Below are 16,771 nucleotides of genomic sequence, written 5' to 3'. Positions count from 1 at the left end.
AAGCTCAGTACTTAGACCACAACTCAGGTAAAAGCCCAAAATTCTATGCCTCATCCAATACGAACTGAAAATACAGACCGACATCTGTGTCTCAGGCTCCACAACGGTCAAGACTGTCACAAATATGAATCACTTAAGGATGACATGATACATTTGAATGTGAAGAAGACTGAAAGTGACTGAATGCCCTTCCAGTCATCATTCCCAGGCCAGAGCATTATTACATTCTTCTTTGCAGAGTGGAGTGTTCTCAAAAGTAATCAGTGGTATCACAAAATAACTGCCTTTATTTGTACTCAGAATGTTAAAAGATATCAATTGTCAAGGAAAATCCATCACAGGAGACAATATACATACTCCGGTAGCAAGACATTTAATCCCATTACAAAGAGTACATGAGCGGCTTCATACAGTCAAATCAATGCAAGCATCTGTACATAAAACCTGAAACTGGTATTTCTACCACCAGGAGTACACAAAGTGATGAGTAAAAATTCACGTGAATTCCTAGTATACCAAATACTATAGGAGCTTCTCTTTCTCAATGAATATTTCTCTTCTGTATAAAATTAACTTTTTGTTGGGGTGAAGGGTGTTAAGCAAACAAGGGAGCTCACTGTTTTAGGAAACCAAACTCTAAAATGGACAGAAAAATCATTTCTATACTGGGAATAATCCTAATTTTTCTAGAAAAATGAAAACCTGTTTTTAAACACTGAGCTTTCCTACTCTAGCTCTCCTACACTGGGCTTACAGATAGGGAACAGAAAGAGATACTTCTTAGCATCAAGTTTATTTGCCCTATTATCTAGACAAAGAATCACATTCTGCACAAATACATTTAAAGGCTTTTTTCCTAACGTTTAAAAGAACGGTAAATGGTCGAAATGTTAATGCTTCAGCCACTCTTGCCTCTCCGCCCATATTTAAAGGGCCAACCTGCCCATCACTAACCCTTTCCAGCCTCTTGTCTCAGGATGACATGACTACAGAACTAAGAAATGACTTAAAAAAAAAAAAAGCAACACAAATTCTTTAATAAAAGAAGTACAAATGACCCTGTGAAGAACCAAATAAGGCAAAGATCCTGAAAAGAAAGGGACACAGGAATAAAACAAGTACAAATTATGAACACAGGCAAGTCGGACACTTCAGAACCTGTCGGTGCTTGGGTCAAGTCCACGTGAACAGAAGCAAGATGACTGTAGCTGAGGACCAGGGGACAGGAGGAGCAGGGGCTCCGGGGGTGCAGAGAGGGTGATCTATAAAGTGCACCAGAGCCCATGAGCAGCTGGCCGCAGAGAGCGAAGGCCCCATTCCTAATGGAGTCTGAGAGCAGACCTCGCCCCTCAGAACGTGCTGCTGACACTGTTAGTAAGACATGGCATACGGCTCCCAGACTTATGTAATAAAGCTGCAGCCCAGCTATGCAGAAGCAGAAGGGACGCCCACCACACCCCGCCCCGCGACGGCGCTCTCCTTCCCTAACGCGCCGCAGCCCACCACTGTCTGTGCGCAGGGAGGGCTGCCATCTTTCCCCAGTCCAAGACTGAGACGTCTATTCCATGTGCTTGCTGTGTAACACTGCCAATCACTCCTGCTGACGATACTTTTCATTTTTTCCCATCCCCCTGTTTTAAGACCTAAGCCTGCTCCATCTCCTTTTACCCAAGGCCAACTTCTCAGCTCTTTCTTAGAAGCCTATGCTGTACTGGTTCAAACCAACAAGCAACTTAATACCATAACCTGAGCAAAGTCCAGGGAAGAGCTTGGGCCAAAAGCTAGGAGAAAACTAGAAGGGACAGACTCAGAGAACACTAAGGCTCCAGGTCGGTCTCCCCACAGGCCTCACCGAGGGGTGTGACACGATGAGCAGGCTCACCGCTGGCACAGCGGGCACCTGAGAGCTTGGCATGCTCACAGGGAATTCACTCCTGCCACTGCAAGATGCATGCTCAGGCTTCCAACGGCAAGCGGCTACAAACAATGGTTTTACGAAGCAATAGAGGTAGTAACTGATTATACTTTGGCCAAGACCGGAGAACAGGTATAACTCTCTGCTCTCCCACCCTCCCACCCTACTCCGTGGAATACAGGACAGTACCCCAGTGGTTCTGAAAGTATGGACTTTGAAGCAACAGGAACCACACGACCTGCAAACTCATCAGAAATTCAACTTTCGTGGGCCCTACCCTAAACCGACTGACTCAGAGCAGCTGAGAGTGCCTCCAGAAGTATGTGTTTTAACAAGTCTTCTGGGGGATTCTGTTGCTCACATTTGAGAAGCACTGCTTTATTCCTTGCAGTGGGCACTGGAAAGAACTCCAGAAGAGTGTGGGCAGGGTCAACACTGGAAAAGGCTCTGTCCATCAGCAACAGCCTGCTGTGGGTCTGCAACAGAAACGACGTGCAACTGACGGCGCGTCAGACAAGCTCCCTTGTCTCACTAAATGCTGAGAGGGATGGCACAGAGGAGAGCACACATCAAAGACACGGCTGTAATGACACTAAAAGGCACAAAGTAAAACCAGTCTGGTCCAAAAGGAGCCCTGGCAACCTGGAAGGGTGAAACGACCCTGCACCACCCCAACGTCACGTTCCCAGAGCCAGCCAGGAACCACATGGCATGCATGAGCGCAAGTCCAAGTCACAGACTACAAAAAGAAAACTATTAAAAAAAAAAAGATTTTATTCAAACATTTTTTAATCCAGAAGACAAGTCATTTTTATAGAATGACTTTTACAGCACCATTAACTCAGCACTCACCTCATACATACCATCTAACCGCTGGACACTATAAAGTCAACTGTTTTTATCTACTTCATTAATCATAACAGTGCTACAGGGGAAGTTGAAATGGGGATGAAGGAGGATGGGAGACAGGTAAAAATCGTTACCCAAAGTTTCTGGAATGTTCCTTCTCTCTCTAGTTACATCTGAGAGCCTAATAATTGTTCCTTCTTTCCTTTCAGTTTTGAAACGCAGTCGTCCAGATTCTTCATCATCATCCTCTTCTTCGTCTGACTCTTCTTTGAGGTCCTTCTGCAGCTCCAAAGTCTCCATGCCTCCCTACACGGCAGACAGACAAAAGGAGGGAAAGTGAGCTCATCCTCTTCTGAATAAAATACTGAACGACAGTTACGCATACACGGATGTGTACACGCACATAGAAGTTCTTTGTAATTAAGAAGTAAAAATACAGCACAATGTCCCATTTATAAAGCCATGTGAAACATTAAACTGATCCTAGGAGAAAAAGCCTCTAATATTAAAAACTAACGATGTTAGAAAAAATTCAAATTCCTACTCCTAGTTAACACACACAGTTTTATACACTGTAACTACTTACACTTCTGAGAGAGAACAAACGTGAATCCCAAACACCCCTGCTGGCCTAGACTCTGATTCAGATCTAAACCAAGCTCCGTGTGTTGATTAAACCAATCCTAGAGTCCCTGAGCCTGATTTCAGCACAGAAGCCGCCCGGTAGCCCCGTCAGGTGACAGCACATCCTTCCCACTTCACAGGCCCACACTTCCTGGCGCTCCTGACCCCATCTACTCTGACTTTCAATGCAGCCAAGTGCTCCAAACCTGCTGCTGGGTTGCTTGGCGTCTCTGGTTCTCTCAGCCTGTACAATCTTTCCTGCATCATTTCTCACCCCTTTCTACTTCATCCCACTGTCCAGGGTTTGTGAGTCACTACCTCGGATTCAGACTATTAACCACAAGACTTTTTTTTTTCATTCGCTTCACACTAAAACCAGTTTTGGGTTTTTTTTTTTTCCATTCATTTATTTATGGCTGTGCTGGGTCATCGTCACCCTGCACACACCTTCTCTAGCTGTGGTGAGCAGGGGCTACCCCTCTGTTGCAGTACACACTCGTCCCGTCAAAGCGTGGGCTCTAGGGCACGTGGGCTTCCGCTATCGCGGCTCGCGGGTCCCACAGCACAGGCTCAGCAGCGGTGGCGCATGGGCTCACCTGACCAGCAGCAGCTGGTCTCCAATCTGTGTGCCCTGCACTGGCAGGCGGGTTCTCATCCACTGCGCCACCAGCTGAGTCCTTAAAACCAGTTTTCATCCTGTATTCCATTGCATCAGGATTCCTACAAATATTTAATCTAGTCCCAAACTAAAATAATTTCTTCATCAGCAATTCTTACTGTATTAGCTCATGCTCCTTCTGACACCAATCACTCTCTTCTCATGGTATACCTGAGTGACCTTCTGTCAGGTAATAAGATAGGTGTCTACTGACTGCAAGATTCATTTATGCTTTTTGCAAACTTAAAAAAAAACTGCTCCTTCAGTCTCATCACTCATAATTCTCACGTCCTTTACTCTTAACAGAAACAAAAGTGAACCACTTTACTAGAAAATGTGCAAGGGGAACAAAATGATACAATCATTTTGGGCTCTTTCCCCAACACTTTCTGGGTAGACAATGCACACACTTGTTGCAATAAGCCCTACAGTAGAGAATCAATGCCTGAAAATAAAATACTGAATGTAAACTATAACTTTTAGCCTAATGATTGCAAAACCACCTTTCAGTGTTCTGATACTCAGCATACTATACAACTGTAAAGCACCAGAGCGCTGGCATTTTGCTGTTTCTGGTTTGACACCATTACTTCCGTCTGACTGCACATCTGAAACCAGAGGAATGGCGTGTGAGACGGACCCAGCTATGTCTGTGCTGCGCTACACTCACACCGAGCAAAGAGTCAGCTCGTTACAAAATACTCTTCTCCACCTCTTCATGCTCCAGAGCAGTGCTTCTCAAACTGAAGGTTTACACTCATCACTGGGAATCCTGCCAAAATGCAGGTTGATTCTGCAGGTGGGGGTCTAACATTCTGCATTTCCAACAAGCTCCAGGGGAAGCCAACATGCAGGTCCACAGACCACACTTTAAGCAGCAAGGCCAGAGCAGGAAAAGAAATCACTACCAATAAAGCAAAGATTTTATTACAGTAGTCATTTTTAAGTCAACCATTAACAGTAATTACAGTTCAAATACTTTATAAACAAGTTTAATGTAAAACATGACGGTACTGAAACTAATATCGTTTATCCTACATACAGTCTCCATCTAAGAAATCTAAATATAACAAAGACAAGCTGAAAACTGTTTCTCTGAAACAAATACTACAAGCTACCAGAAACAAATCAACGAACAATTCTAGTCTACGATCCAGCATTACCACTGCTAGACATTTACTCAGGAAAAATGAAAACATATGTTCATATAAAACCCTGCAGGAAAAGTTTTACAGTTCTATTTTGGATGACCAAAAATAGAAACAACAGTGAATGGATACACAAACTGTTGTACATCCAAACTATGGAATGCTCTTTCAGCAATAAAAGAGGAAGGAACTATACAAAAACTAGGATGATCACAAAGGCATCATGCCACACGACAGAAGTCAAAAGGTACAGTAAGTCACTCACAAGGGGACACGCTGCGACAATTCCACAAATATGACACTCTCCAAGAGACAAAGCTGCACTGGTTACCGAGGGTCAGGAATGGAGGGAGGGCCTGACTACAAAAAGGATGGCACAAGGTCAACTTTTGGAGAGACGGAATATCCTAGGATGCAAACTCCTGGTTCACACTCAGGGTCCAGTTCCACTTGAACTTCATCAAGGATTATACAAGCCCTGAGCTGCTGCTGGCTTCAGCTGCCTCAAGTATCGGTCACCTGGCAACACTGACTAAGTTAGACTTACTCTTTCAGCCACTGGTCACTACCTCTTACTCTAAATACTAGGCTCAAAAAAAGGGCATCTTTGACCATGTACTTAGAATTAACTTACCTATCTGCCATAATGCTGACTTTCTCTGCAGAGAAATACTTATGAATGGAAAATTCACATACATTCACAACACTCCATTCACAAGTAAAATTCCACTGAAGGGCAGTGCTGGAGAACAATATAAAAATTAAGTTACCCTGATTATATTTTGTAAGAATTTAAATTTATGTAAATATCTGACTTCATTATATAGACACTGCCAAAAATATTCAAAGGTTTGATTTTTAGCTATTTAATTATCTTAAAAACCTGAAAGATGTATTTGTAATGATTAACAGAGGACGCATATGAAAATCATCATGAACGTTCTTTACAAAACAGGCAAGTCCACCGAAGTCTCAACATACACACATACATACATAATTAGAAACTTTAAGAGGCAGCAAGAGCCAGACGTATATATTTTGTTACATTCTCTAACTAACTCTGAAATGAACTTGTGATCTCAGTTTTTGGAAGAAAATTCAATATTCCATCCCAAACCTGAGGGGGCGGGGCGGGAAACTGGGTAGTTCTCTGAAATAGAAAACTATAGAGAACACTTCTTCTAAAAACTTTCCAAAAGTTTTTAGTGTTTACAAAATATTTGATAAAGAATAATTCTATACTATATCATAAATAAAAATCAATTCTAATTCCACCAAGAGTTAAAACTTACAAACTAAAAAAAACAGCAATTATTAATAAATTGTGCAAAAATTACGAGAGAAGAAAATTACAGACCAATCCCCTTCGGGAAGACAGACACAAAATTGCTTAATAAAATCAAAGTACATGTTGTTCCATCACTAACTAGTGTCCAACTGCTTGCGACCCACGGACTCTAGCACCCCAGGCTTCTCTGTCCTCATGGAATCCAACAAGAAAGGAAAATATGTCATGAGCAAGTGAAGGTTTAGTCAGAAGCATAAGGTTGATTTAACATTCAAAAACCAGTCAACTTAATAAATCTCCCTTCAAGAAGAATTCCAAATATATGTACATACACTCTCCTTCTCCAGAGATGGTGCTTAAGTCCCTCTCGCTCACCTTGGGTGAGGACTAGACTTAGTAACGTGCTTCTAAAGAACAGAGTACAGAAAGTGAAAGACAGGACGTCACGGAATTACAATCTTCACCTGGCCACCAAGGCCACCTCAGCACTTGACCAAGGCTGACACTGCCAGGGAGATCCTGCACACAGCTGCAGATGGGGTGAGGACACCGAGCCTCCACGGTATTTTTCCAAAAGTCCCATCGCCCAGTCTAACCATGAGAAAAGCACCAGACGAGGCCAGGTTAGAAGACAGTCCACGCAACACCTGGGCAGAACACTTCTTTAGACCATCCTGGTTGTGGAACTCAAGGAAAGACCTGCAAACTACCACAGACCAGAGGGGACAGGACAACCCTGGGCTGGATCCCAGAATAGAAAGAGGACACTGATGGAAAAATCTGCAAAACAGAAATTAAGTCCGGAATATAAGTAATAGGTTTTAAAGTCAATTTAACGCACATTAAAAAAACAAGGGATGAAAGTCACAAGATTATCTCAGTAGAAACTGGAAAAGCACTGACAAAATTCAACACTCATTTCTGATTTAAAAAAAACAAAACTCAGCAAACTAGACATAGAAAAGAACTTCTTCAATCTGACTGAAAAACCTCCAGGTACCTTATATTACTTACTTGATGAAATACTGAATATTTCACCCCTACCATGAAGAATAAAGCAAAATCAAATGCCCTCAATGTTTCTATTCTACACAGTACTAGAGGTCAACAAGACAAAAATAATGAAATAAAAAGACAAGTGAAAATCATTAAACTGTGGTTATTAACTTTCCTTTTCTAGACTAGGAAAGACTAATTTAAACAGAACTAAGGACACTGCTCACCTCTGAGAGGAGTCAAGACTGACTAGAAAGAAAACAAGGGGGAATCTTTGGGGATAATGAGGGACTTGGATGTACACATGTATCAAATCACTGAACTGTATTAACTGGTTAGAACTTTTCCAGAAAAGGAAACTAAGGCAATGGAGTATTAAGTGACCCGCCCAATGCCAAAAATCAGTCAGTGACTGAAAGTGATAGTCACTCAGTCATGTCTCTCTGTGACCCCATGGCCTATACAGTCCACGGAATTCTCTAGGCCAGAATACTGGAGCCTTTCCCTTTTCCAGGGGATCTTCCCAACCCAGGAATTGAACCCACGTCTCCCTCACTGCAGGTGGATTCTTTACCAGCTGCGCCACAAGGGAAGGCTGTGCAATGTGATTATTAAGATGCTAGTTTTCCCCCCAATTTGACTAAAAATACAGTGCAATGTTCAAAAGCAATCCCAACCAGATTTTTCACCGACACTGACAAGTCAATTACAGAATTTATATACAGAACTCAAAGGATTCAGATTGCCAAAACAACCCGAAAAGGTACCACAACTACCTGATCTCACACCACAGGGATCAAGACAGTGCAGCACTGGCGATGGAGCAAAACAGGGATTCCAGAAAGAGACGCAAACTGCCACGGACGGCTGGTTCTCACAGAAGCGCTAAGGAACTCAACGGGGAAGGCAAGTCTTCAGACAAAATGTGATACAAAAACTAGACAGACAAGTGGGAGAACTGAGACTCTCGCGCGCGTGACTGGTGGGAGAGTCAACAGAGCAGACACAAGAAGACCATTCGGCTGTTTCTTAGGCCATCAGACACACTTCTACCCTGCTTCACTAGTGCCACTTCTACTTAATGCCACAGGAAAAAAGACATCCACAAACGCATACGTAAAATACGCTCTTTTAATTATTCATGATAATAGAAAAACTGAAAACAACCCCAGTATTACCTATTATCAAGAGAAAACAAATAAGGCACGTCCATCAAATGGAATGAACTGCGGACTACGGACATAAATGACTATTTGGATGAACCTCAAACAATAGTATGGTGGCCAAAAGCAGCTCGACACACAGCACACCATCACTGGTCACATTCACATGAAGCTCTAGACTGCGGCTCTTCAGCTGCTAAGTTCTGTCTGACTCTTGGCGACCCCACGGACTGCGCTACACCAGGCTCCTCTGTCTTCCACCATCTCCTGAAGTTTGCTCAGATTCACATCTATTGAGTCAACAATGCTATTCTAGACTAGGAAAGACTAAATAAACAGAACTAAAGACATGGCTCACCTCCGAGAGGAGTCGGGACTGACCAGAGAGAAACAAGGGGGAATCTTTGGGGATAATGAGGGTAACTTGGGTGTACACATCTATCAAATCACTGAACTGTATCAGTCAGTTCAGTTCAGTCGCTCAGTCGTGTCCGACTCTCTGCGACTCTATGGACTGCAGCACGCCAGGCCTCCCTGTCCATCAGCAACTCCCAGAGTTCACTCAAACTTACGTCCATCGAATTGGTGATGCCATCCAAGCACCTCATCCTCTGTCGTCCCCTTCTCCTCCCGCCTTCAATCTTTCCCAGCATCAGGGTCTTTTCTAATGAGTCAGTTCTTTGCATCAGCTGGACAAAGTATTGGAGTTTCAGCTTCAGCATCAGTCCTTCCAATGAATATTTAGGACTGATCTCCTTCAGGATGGACTGGCTGGATCTCCTTACAGTCCAAGGGACTCTCAAGAGTCTTCTCCAACACCAGAGTTCAAAAGCATCAATTCTTCGGTGCTCAGCTTTCCAGTACAACTCTCACATCCATACATGACTACTGGAAAAACCATAGCTTTGACTAGACGGACTTTTGCAGTAAAGTAATGCCTCCGCTTTTTAATATGCTATCTAGGTTGGTCATAACTTTTCTTCCAAGGAGCAAGTGTCTTTTAATTTCATGGCTGCAGTCACCATCTGCGCTGATTTTGAAGCCCAAAAAACTAAAGTCTGTCACTGTTTCCACTGTTTCCCCATCTATTTCCCATGAAATGATGGGAGCAGATGCCATGATCTTAGTTTTCTGAATGTTGAGCTTTAAGCCAACCTTTTCACTCTTCTCTTTCACTTTCATCAAGAGGCTCTTTAGTTCTTCTTCACTTTCTGCCCTAAGGGTGGTGTCATCTGCATATCTGAGGTTATTGGTATTTCTCCTGGCAATCTTGATTCCAGCTTGTGCTTCCTCCAGCCCGTTTCTCATAATGTACTCTGCATATAAGTTAAATAAGCAGGGTGACAATATACAGCTTTGACGTACTCCTCTTCCTATCTGGAACCAGTCTGTTCTTCCATGTCTGGTTCTAACTGTTGCTTCCTGACCTGCATACAAATTTCTCAAGAGGCAGGTGAGGTGGTCTGGTATTCCCACCTCTTAAAGAATTTCCCACAGTTTGTTGTGGTCCACAACAGTCAAAGGCTTTGGCATAGTCAATAAAGCAGAAGTAGATGTTTTTCTGGAACTCTTTTGCTTTTTCAATGATCCAACAGATGTTGGCAATTTGATCTCTGGTTCCTCTGCCTTTTCTAAATACAGCTTGAACATCTGGAGTTCTTGGTTCACGTACTGTTGAAGCCCGACTTGGAAAATTTTGAGCATTACTTTACTAGCGTGTGAGATAACTGCAACTGTGCGGTAGTTTGAGCATTCTTTGGCATTGCATTTCTTTGGGATTGGAATGAAGACTGACCTTTTCCAGTCCTGTGACTGCTGCTGAGTTTTCCAAATTTGTTGGCATACTGAGTGCAGCACTTTCCCAGCATCATCTTTTAGGATTTGAAATAGTTCAGCTGGAATTCCATCACCTCCACTAGCTTTCTTCACAGTGATGCTTCCTAAGGCCCACTTGACTTCACATTCCAGGATATCTGGCTCAAGGTTGATGATCACACCATCGTGATTATCTGGGTCGTGAAGATCTTTTTTGAATCTTCAAGTATACACTGAACTGTATACCTCAGATGTAAATACACTGAATGTAAATGTTACCACAATTTTTAAAGTATTTCAAATTCAAACGGTGCAAAGATGTTGTTTAAAGTTCTCACCTGTTCCTCTATACAAGCCAAGACTAACAAATAGCAACCCTCTGTAACCACGTCTGAAGACAGACGCGTCCCTGGCACTGACAAGACTGTGTAATTAGAAAGGCTCAAGAGTTAGTTTCCATAATTAGATCTTCCTAACTTGTTTCAAGTACAGTGATTCTTTTTGTGTTAACCAAGAAGGAACATTAGTTAAATAAAAGGAGTCACCGAAAATAGACTTTTCAACAGAAATTTCTTTTTAGTTCCATAATTCAGATTCTAATGTGTACTTAAACACATAACTCTGAAAGAAGTTATCTGAGAAATCACGATATGCGCTCCACCTCCATGTTAAGCAGCCAAGAGCATGCGTACTACAACACAAGGTGGAGTACAAAGGTGTGGTTCAGCAGCGCCTGCAGTTAATCCCAAGAAAAGGAGCCAAAAACGAGAAAGACACCAGAACACAGGTGCACGTGGCAAAATAAAAACTGCTGTTCTCCCATGAGGACTATGTAATCTATTTATATGTCTAAAAATGATGGGAGGACAGCCCTCCAAAAGCAAAGCCTACCAAAAGGTACTGAAATAATATATAACACTCACTGCCAGCACCTACAAAAGTACCACGCATGCAAGCTCTCAACAACAATCTCTCTGACAGACATTCAGTGACCCCAGGACGAGGAAGAAAACAGCACCGAAACGTCTGCAGCCAGGACAGAGTCCAGCGTGTCACCTGCCTCCAAGAGGAGCTACTAAGACCCGAGCGCAAAGAGCAGTGCGGAGAGGCCTCCGTCAACACAAAACCCAGCAGCACAGACAAGGTGAACAAACCAGCCGTCACAGGCAGAGCACAAGAGAATGTGCGCTTTTTAAATGCTCTGAAGTGTCTTGTTTAAAACTATGGGACGTAAAAAATGAGCTATGTAATCTGAGAGTTTACACTCTTCTCTATGAAAACATACATACAGAAAACCACCATTAATATGTTTCAACTTAGGGTTAATATCACCTAGAAATCACAGGAATTAATTAAATGCATTCCAGTTCTTTGCCTGCCAAATTACCAAGGGTCAGATCTTAACCCCTCTGTAATTCCCTGTTCACAAAAGTTATCTTATTCACAGCAAAATATTTTACAGTATTTGATGTACAAAATATATATTAACCCACTGCCCAGAGGAGACCACTATCACGCTTGTCTTGGCCCTCCCAGACACGTGTTGAGACACACACACGTCGGGGCATGAACAGCTGTGGAGGACCTCGGGGAGGAACCCCACTAGGCCTGCTCTTTTCACGTCACACATCACAAGTCTCTTTCCATGTCCAAGAGGGCAAGGGCACCCTTTAGAACGTGCAGCCCCCTGACCATCATTCATTTAACCCTGCAGAAAAATCTACCCTGGGCCCACTTAGTTTCAAGGCTGCAGACAAACACCTGGTGCATGTATCCTTGAGCACATTGTAGGGTAACTCTTGGGTAAGGTCATCAACCTGGGGTTACTAAGCCAAAGGACTTTCAGGCTTTTGATACTGTCACAACAGTGAAGGCTCTGCAATTTTACCCTTCGTGCAGGCGAATAAGGTAAGCCTGCCACTGTTTCATGGAGGCTGTGAGAAGGCACGACACTCCTAGTCACAGACTAGGACAATTTACTACTTTTAACAACAGCAGCTCCCTGAGTCCAAGTTCCCAGCAGGCTACCAGACGAAGAGGGCCAGGTGACCCTGCACAGAGGGAGCTGTGTTATGGGGGGACCTGAGTTCAGGGAACTGTAATCATAAGCAGAAAGCAGGCCTGCCTCTTGCTCCAGAGAAAGACACGTCTTTCCTTGAAAAGACGGGAACAAAGGGCAGTCAGTGCTCTGCTCCCCAAACATGCACAGACATGACAGAATCGTGGAAGACTGTCTCCCATCTCCAAGATAGTCCTGAATAAATACCTGACCAGTATTTTTATTTTTGCCAGTATAAGATAGGTTGGAATTCACAACTGCCTTAATTTTATTAAATATATTTTTATACACTTAGTAATCATCTTATTTATTACCTTCTCACTTTTTTTGCCCTTCTTTTTACAACAGTGTTCATCTGTATATACAGAACACATTGAATACGTTAACTTTACTAAATACATTAATTCTTAGGCTTATATGTATATTCTTTCCCCATACTGTCATTTCTCTGAACTTGTTTATACTGTTTTGGGGTACCTGTGTATGATCAAATCATTCTTCTCCTTAATGGCTTAGAAAAGCGTAATACCAAGAACAGTAGAGTAAAACCAAAACAACTTGGTGTGCATCTTTTCCCCGTTCTCTATGACATCCTTAATCATGAAACTCCCAACCTTAGCTGAACGTGCTGTCACCTACTAAAACACTATATTTGCCCGCCTCCTTTGCTGTGAGGTACAGCCATGTGACTAATGCATAATTAATGAGATGTTTATGAAGTGCTGTTTGAGAACTCTAGGATGTCCTCAAACAGTGGGCTCGGGCCTGTTCAGCTTCGCTGCAGTCCACTGCCTGGATGCGGACTACGGCAAGCACAGAGCCCTGGACGGCACGGAAGTCTGGAAGAGAAGCCTGGGGCACCTGGCGGCCTAGTGAGGCCAACACCAGATCTGAAATGCTTTGGGAAGTTTTTGACGTTAGTTAGAAATAAACCTGCACTATTTGGTGAGTTTTCTGTTTTGTACGTGAGCCTAAAGCTAGCACACTATTATTAAAACATTTTCTGTGAATACATATGAAATCTGGCATTAATTAATCTGATATCAATTCTGGCATAAGGTTCAAGGAAGGGGTCTAACTTCTGCCCCAGTGATTAGCGTTCCTAAGTATTAATATGTCTGAGATATTATCATATTAATTCATACATGTCACGAGTTCATTTACTTTAAGGGCTGGGACTGATCATTAATGTTCCTCCAAAGACACCTCTCTCTCCCCCTCAATCTCTCTGTTCAGAAGACACTGAAAATGGAAGGAATGATTACCATTGTTAAATAATAACCCACTTTTGCTTCAATATTTTGATGAATACAGCTCAGGAACCAAAGTCCGAAACATCTAAATCTACAAGTCATACCCTCTATGAGTTCCAGAAGGCATTCAAGCTAAAGTGTAACACCTACTAGAATTCCTATTATTTAACTGCTTTACAATAAAATAGTTTATATTTCCAGAGATCATCTGAAGATTAAAACCTACAAAACCTGTTCTCCCTCTAAAACATACTACAAACATAATCTGCTATCCCAGTAAGGAGCAGTACCACCTAGAATACTGGAAGAGTAAGTTACAGGGAAAAAAATCCCTGAACTAATTTTCCAACTGCAAAGTATTACACGTTAATGAAGAGGACACGAACTAACTTAGGGCGCTGGAGTCCTCAGTTCCCCTTTCAACCCCTCGCCCTCAGAATGACCCCCACAGCCGCCTCCGTCAGCCCCACCCACACGGCATCCTGGAACAACATTTCAGCTCTCTCTCTCAGACACCTGTTGCCAAAATCACCCTTTCACAAGTCTGACCTAATCGAGGCTCATACTGGCCTTGCACTGGGCAAAGAGTATACAGGATACGGTGCCAAGCACGACCCGCATAAATCAAGTCTCCCTGGACCTCAGGGCGGGGCTCGTGACTCAGAACAGAGCAGCTATCAGCAGGAGAAGCACTTCTCAACATTTTCTTTAGTCTTGTCTCGGTCCCTTTGGCTAAATAGATCTGTCTACAACTGAAGAATCTGGGCAAAGCGACCTTTCTACTACTCTTCTATCTTGTCTCTAAGTTTCAAATTATTTCAAAGAGCAAAAGACAAAGCACAAAAACCAAATTTAGCTTATTGGCGAAGAACAAGGATATGTCCCAGAAAGTGTCTGTACATGCCCACACGCTCTGTCACCCCACTAGGGAAAAGAAAGGGTAATGCTTTGTATACTAAGTTCATAAAGCACTGCTCTAAGACCTAATGTAAATGACCTAAGCCAGTGAAATATCATTTTTCATGATCTCTTGGGGAAAACAGGGGGGAAAGTATTAAGAAACATAACTGAGAAAACACATTAAGAAGAAAAAAAAAATCTTAAACCAATAAGTTCTAAGACTACAGAATGACTTTATGGCTTACACGCTTGGCCCAAGGGACAAGTTCTAAGGTTGGAAACAGAAGTCACTGGCCTCCACCTCACAGCACACCCCAATCTGTCCCGACAACACAAAGATTTCCAGCCGTGCTTCACAGGTCCTCTTCCATAAAGCCTCAACACCCCAACCCACCCTCAAGACACACACCCAAATCAGAGAGGCCCCAGGGCAGGCTCCTGAGCAGGCCCCCAAGCCTCTCTTCCAGCAGGTCGTCTACTTTTCCCTCACTGGAATGGGCGCTCATCTTCTCTCCCCTATTTTAGACTGCAAGTTCCATAAGCACAAGAACCCAGCTTCTCAATCATCCGCGTCTTCAATACCTAACACAGCACCCAGATCCAGGGAACTCCGCAGCACCTTCTGAATAATGGCCAAACTTAACCGATGCCAATTAACTGAAGACAATCCCAGCACTTCTTTCAAAGCACTAAAATACACTGCGCATTTCAAAAGATTCCTACCCACACCCCACAAAACAGCTAAGACAGTCTAACACTCAAAGGGCAGACATCCATCTAGAGACCACAGTTCACCAGAAGTCACTGTCCAGAGATTCCTGCAAGCTCAGGGTTTTGGTTTCTGCTTTTTTAACTACACTCATACTTCAAAGAGGAGATGTATCAACTTTTCACCAACATTAAAAAGATGCTCATTTTAAATATAGAAAAAAAAAACAGCAAACTTTTGGACTCTTTTTAAAAAGATGAACAGATACCTCTCCGGCCTCAGGACCAACCTGGGACTCGGTGACCTCATATGACTCCTCTTCAGCAGCACAGTCTTCCCGCGCTTTCCTCCCTTGCTGCCCACAAGCCTGCAAGTGCTCTTCGTCCTGACAGCCATTAAACGGAAAGTAAGTTTTTCTCGTACTGCTTTGGGGCTTTTAGGCACTTTTCGTCTTCATGACTCATGCTTAACTATGTTAGCACACTTTACTATGACAATTATCAGACTGAGCAGAAAAGCACTAAGCACAAAACTTGAACGGGACCTCCCGAGTGTTAATGAGAGCAAAGCGCAGTACGCCAACCTTGTCGATACAGGGAGTGACACGGACTCTGCCTCAACCTCCAAGGACCCTGACACACAGCTCTTCTCAATCAACACCAAGGAGATGTACTCTTAAAAAAGAATGCGTGCATGTGCTTGCACAGAGCAGCTCAGCAGCAGAACTGGGGCTGGAATCACGCCCAACCTGAACTATTTTCATAGCAACAGAAGACAACAAAAGTACAGGCAATTCAATTCAACACAAGCGCTGTATTAAAATTGCACGTTAAAATTAGTTTATCCATCAGCCGCTCCTCTGAATTAGAAGGACGATCTCAGGTTTGCATGGAATGTAAGGAGCACAGCAGCAGGCAGGCAGCTCTTAAAAGCACAGGGAAGGCAGCAGGCAAACTGGCTAGAAACAACAGCTGCAAGGAAAGAAGAGCTCACACAGGTATTACTACGTATACCGCTCCCCTCCAGGGGAACTGAACTTCCCCGCGTCCCTGGCCACCAGCTAAAGTGAACCATCGACAGCTACAAGGCAGGGGGAAGAGCAGACAAGCTGTGGGACCTGCTCGGGGCCCAGCAGTCTCGCCACAAAGAACAGCAACAGCACACAAGGTGTGGACCGCCTGAGGCCCCACAACTGTCTCTCAAGACTGCCCCTACATACAGCATTTTACTTCCCCAAGGAAACTGCTACCATTCCACCTAAAGTAGCAACCATCACTACCCAAGATTCACTGAGAGGAGAACTGACAGATTTCAAAGAAGGCCCTAAGAGGCAAGCAAAATTTTCAGCAAACATACAAGGGAGAACAGTCCACACCACAGAATTCTCACCAGGA

At 43.3% G+C, this 16,771-nt stretch overlaps 1 protein-coding gene across 7 annotated transcripts in view; it reads right to left on the bottom strand.

Moving 5' to 3' along the window:
- RBM33 (RNA binding motif protein 33) overlaps positions 1-16,771 on the bottom strand; it is a 109,818-nt gene that overhangs the window by 66,420 nt on the left and 26,627 nt on the right. For 5 of the 7 annotated variants that reach the window (XM_055421633.2, XM_055421634.2, XM_055421638.2 and 2 more), the window contains exons 6-7: positions 15,667-15,762; positions 2,899-3,070 (exon numbers count right to left, since the gene is read on the bottom strand). In XM_055421633.2, the coding sequence (XP_055277608.1) occupies positions 2,899-3,070; positions 15,667-15,762 (268 nt within the window). The remainder of the gene's footprint in view (positions 1-2,898; positions 3,071-15,666; positions 15,763-16,771) is intronic. The other 2 variants (XM_088834785.1, XM_055421637.2) reach the window with 1 other exon arrangement.

This window comes from Moschus berezovskii, chromosome 3, assembly GCF_049115385.1.
Source record: "Moschus berezovskii isolate FMDL1 chromosome 3, NW_MosBer_1.0, whole genome shotgun sequence".
Lineage (NCBI taxonomy): Eukaryota > Metazoa > Chordata > Mammalia > Artiodactyla > Moschidae > Moschus > Moschus berezovskii.
This window is presented reverse-complemented; position numbering and strand designations above follow the sequence as displayed.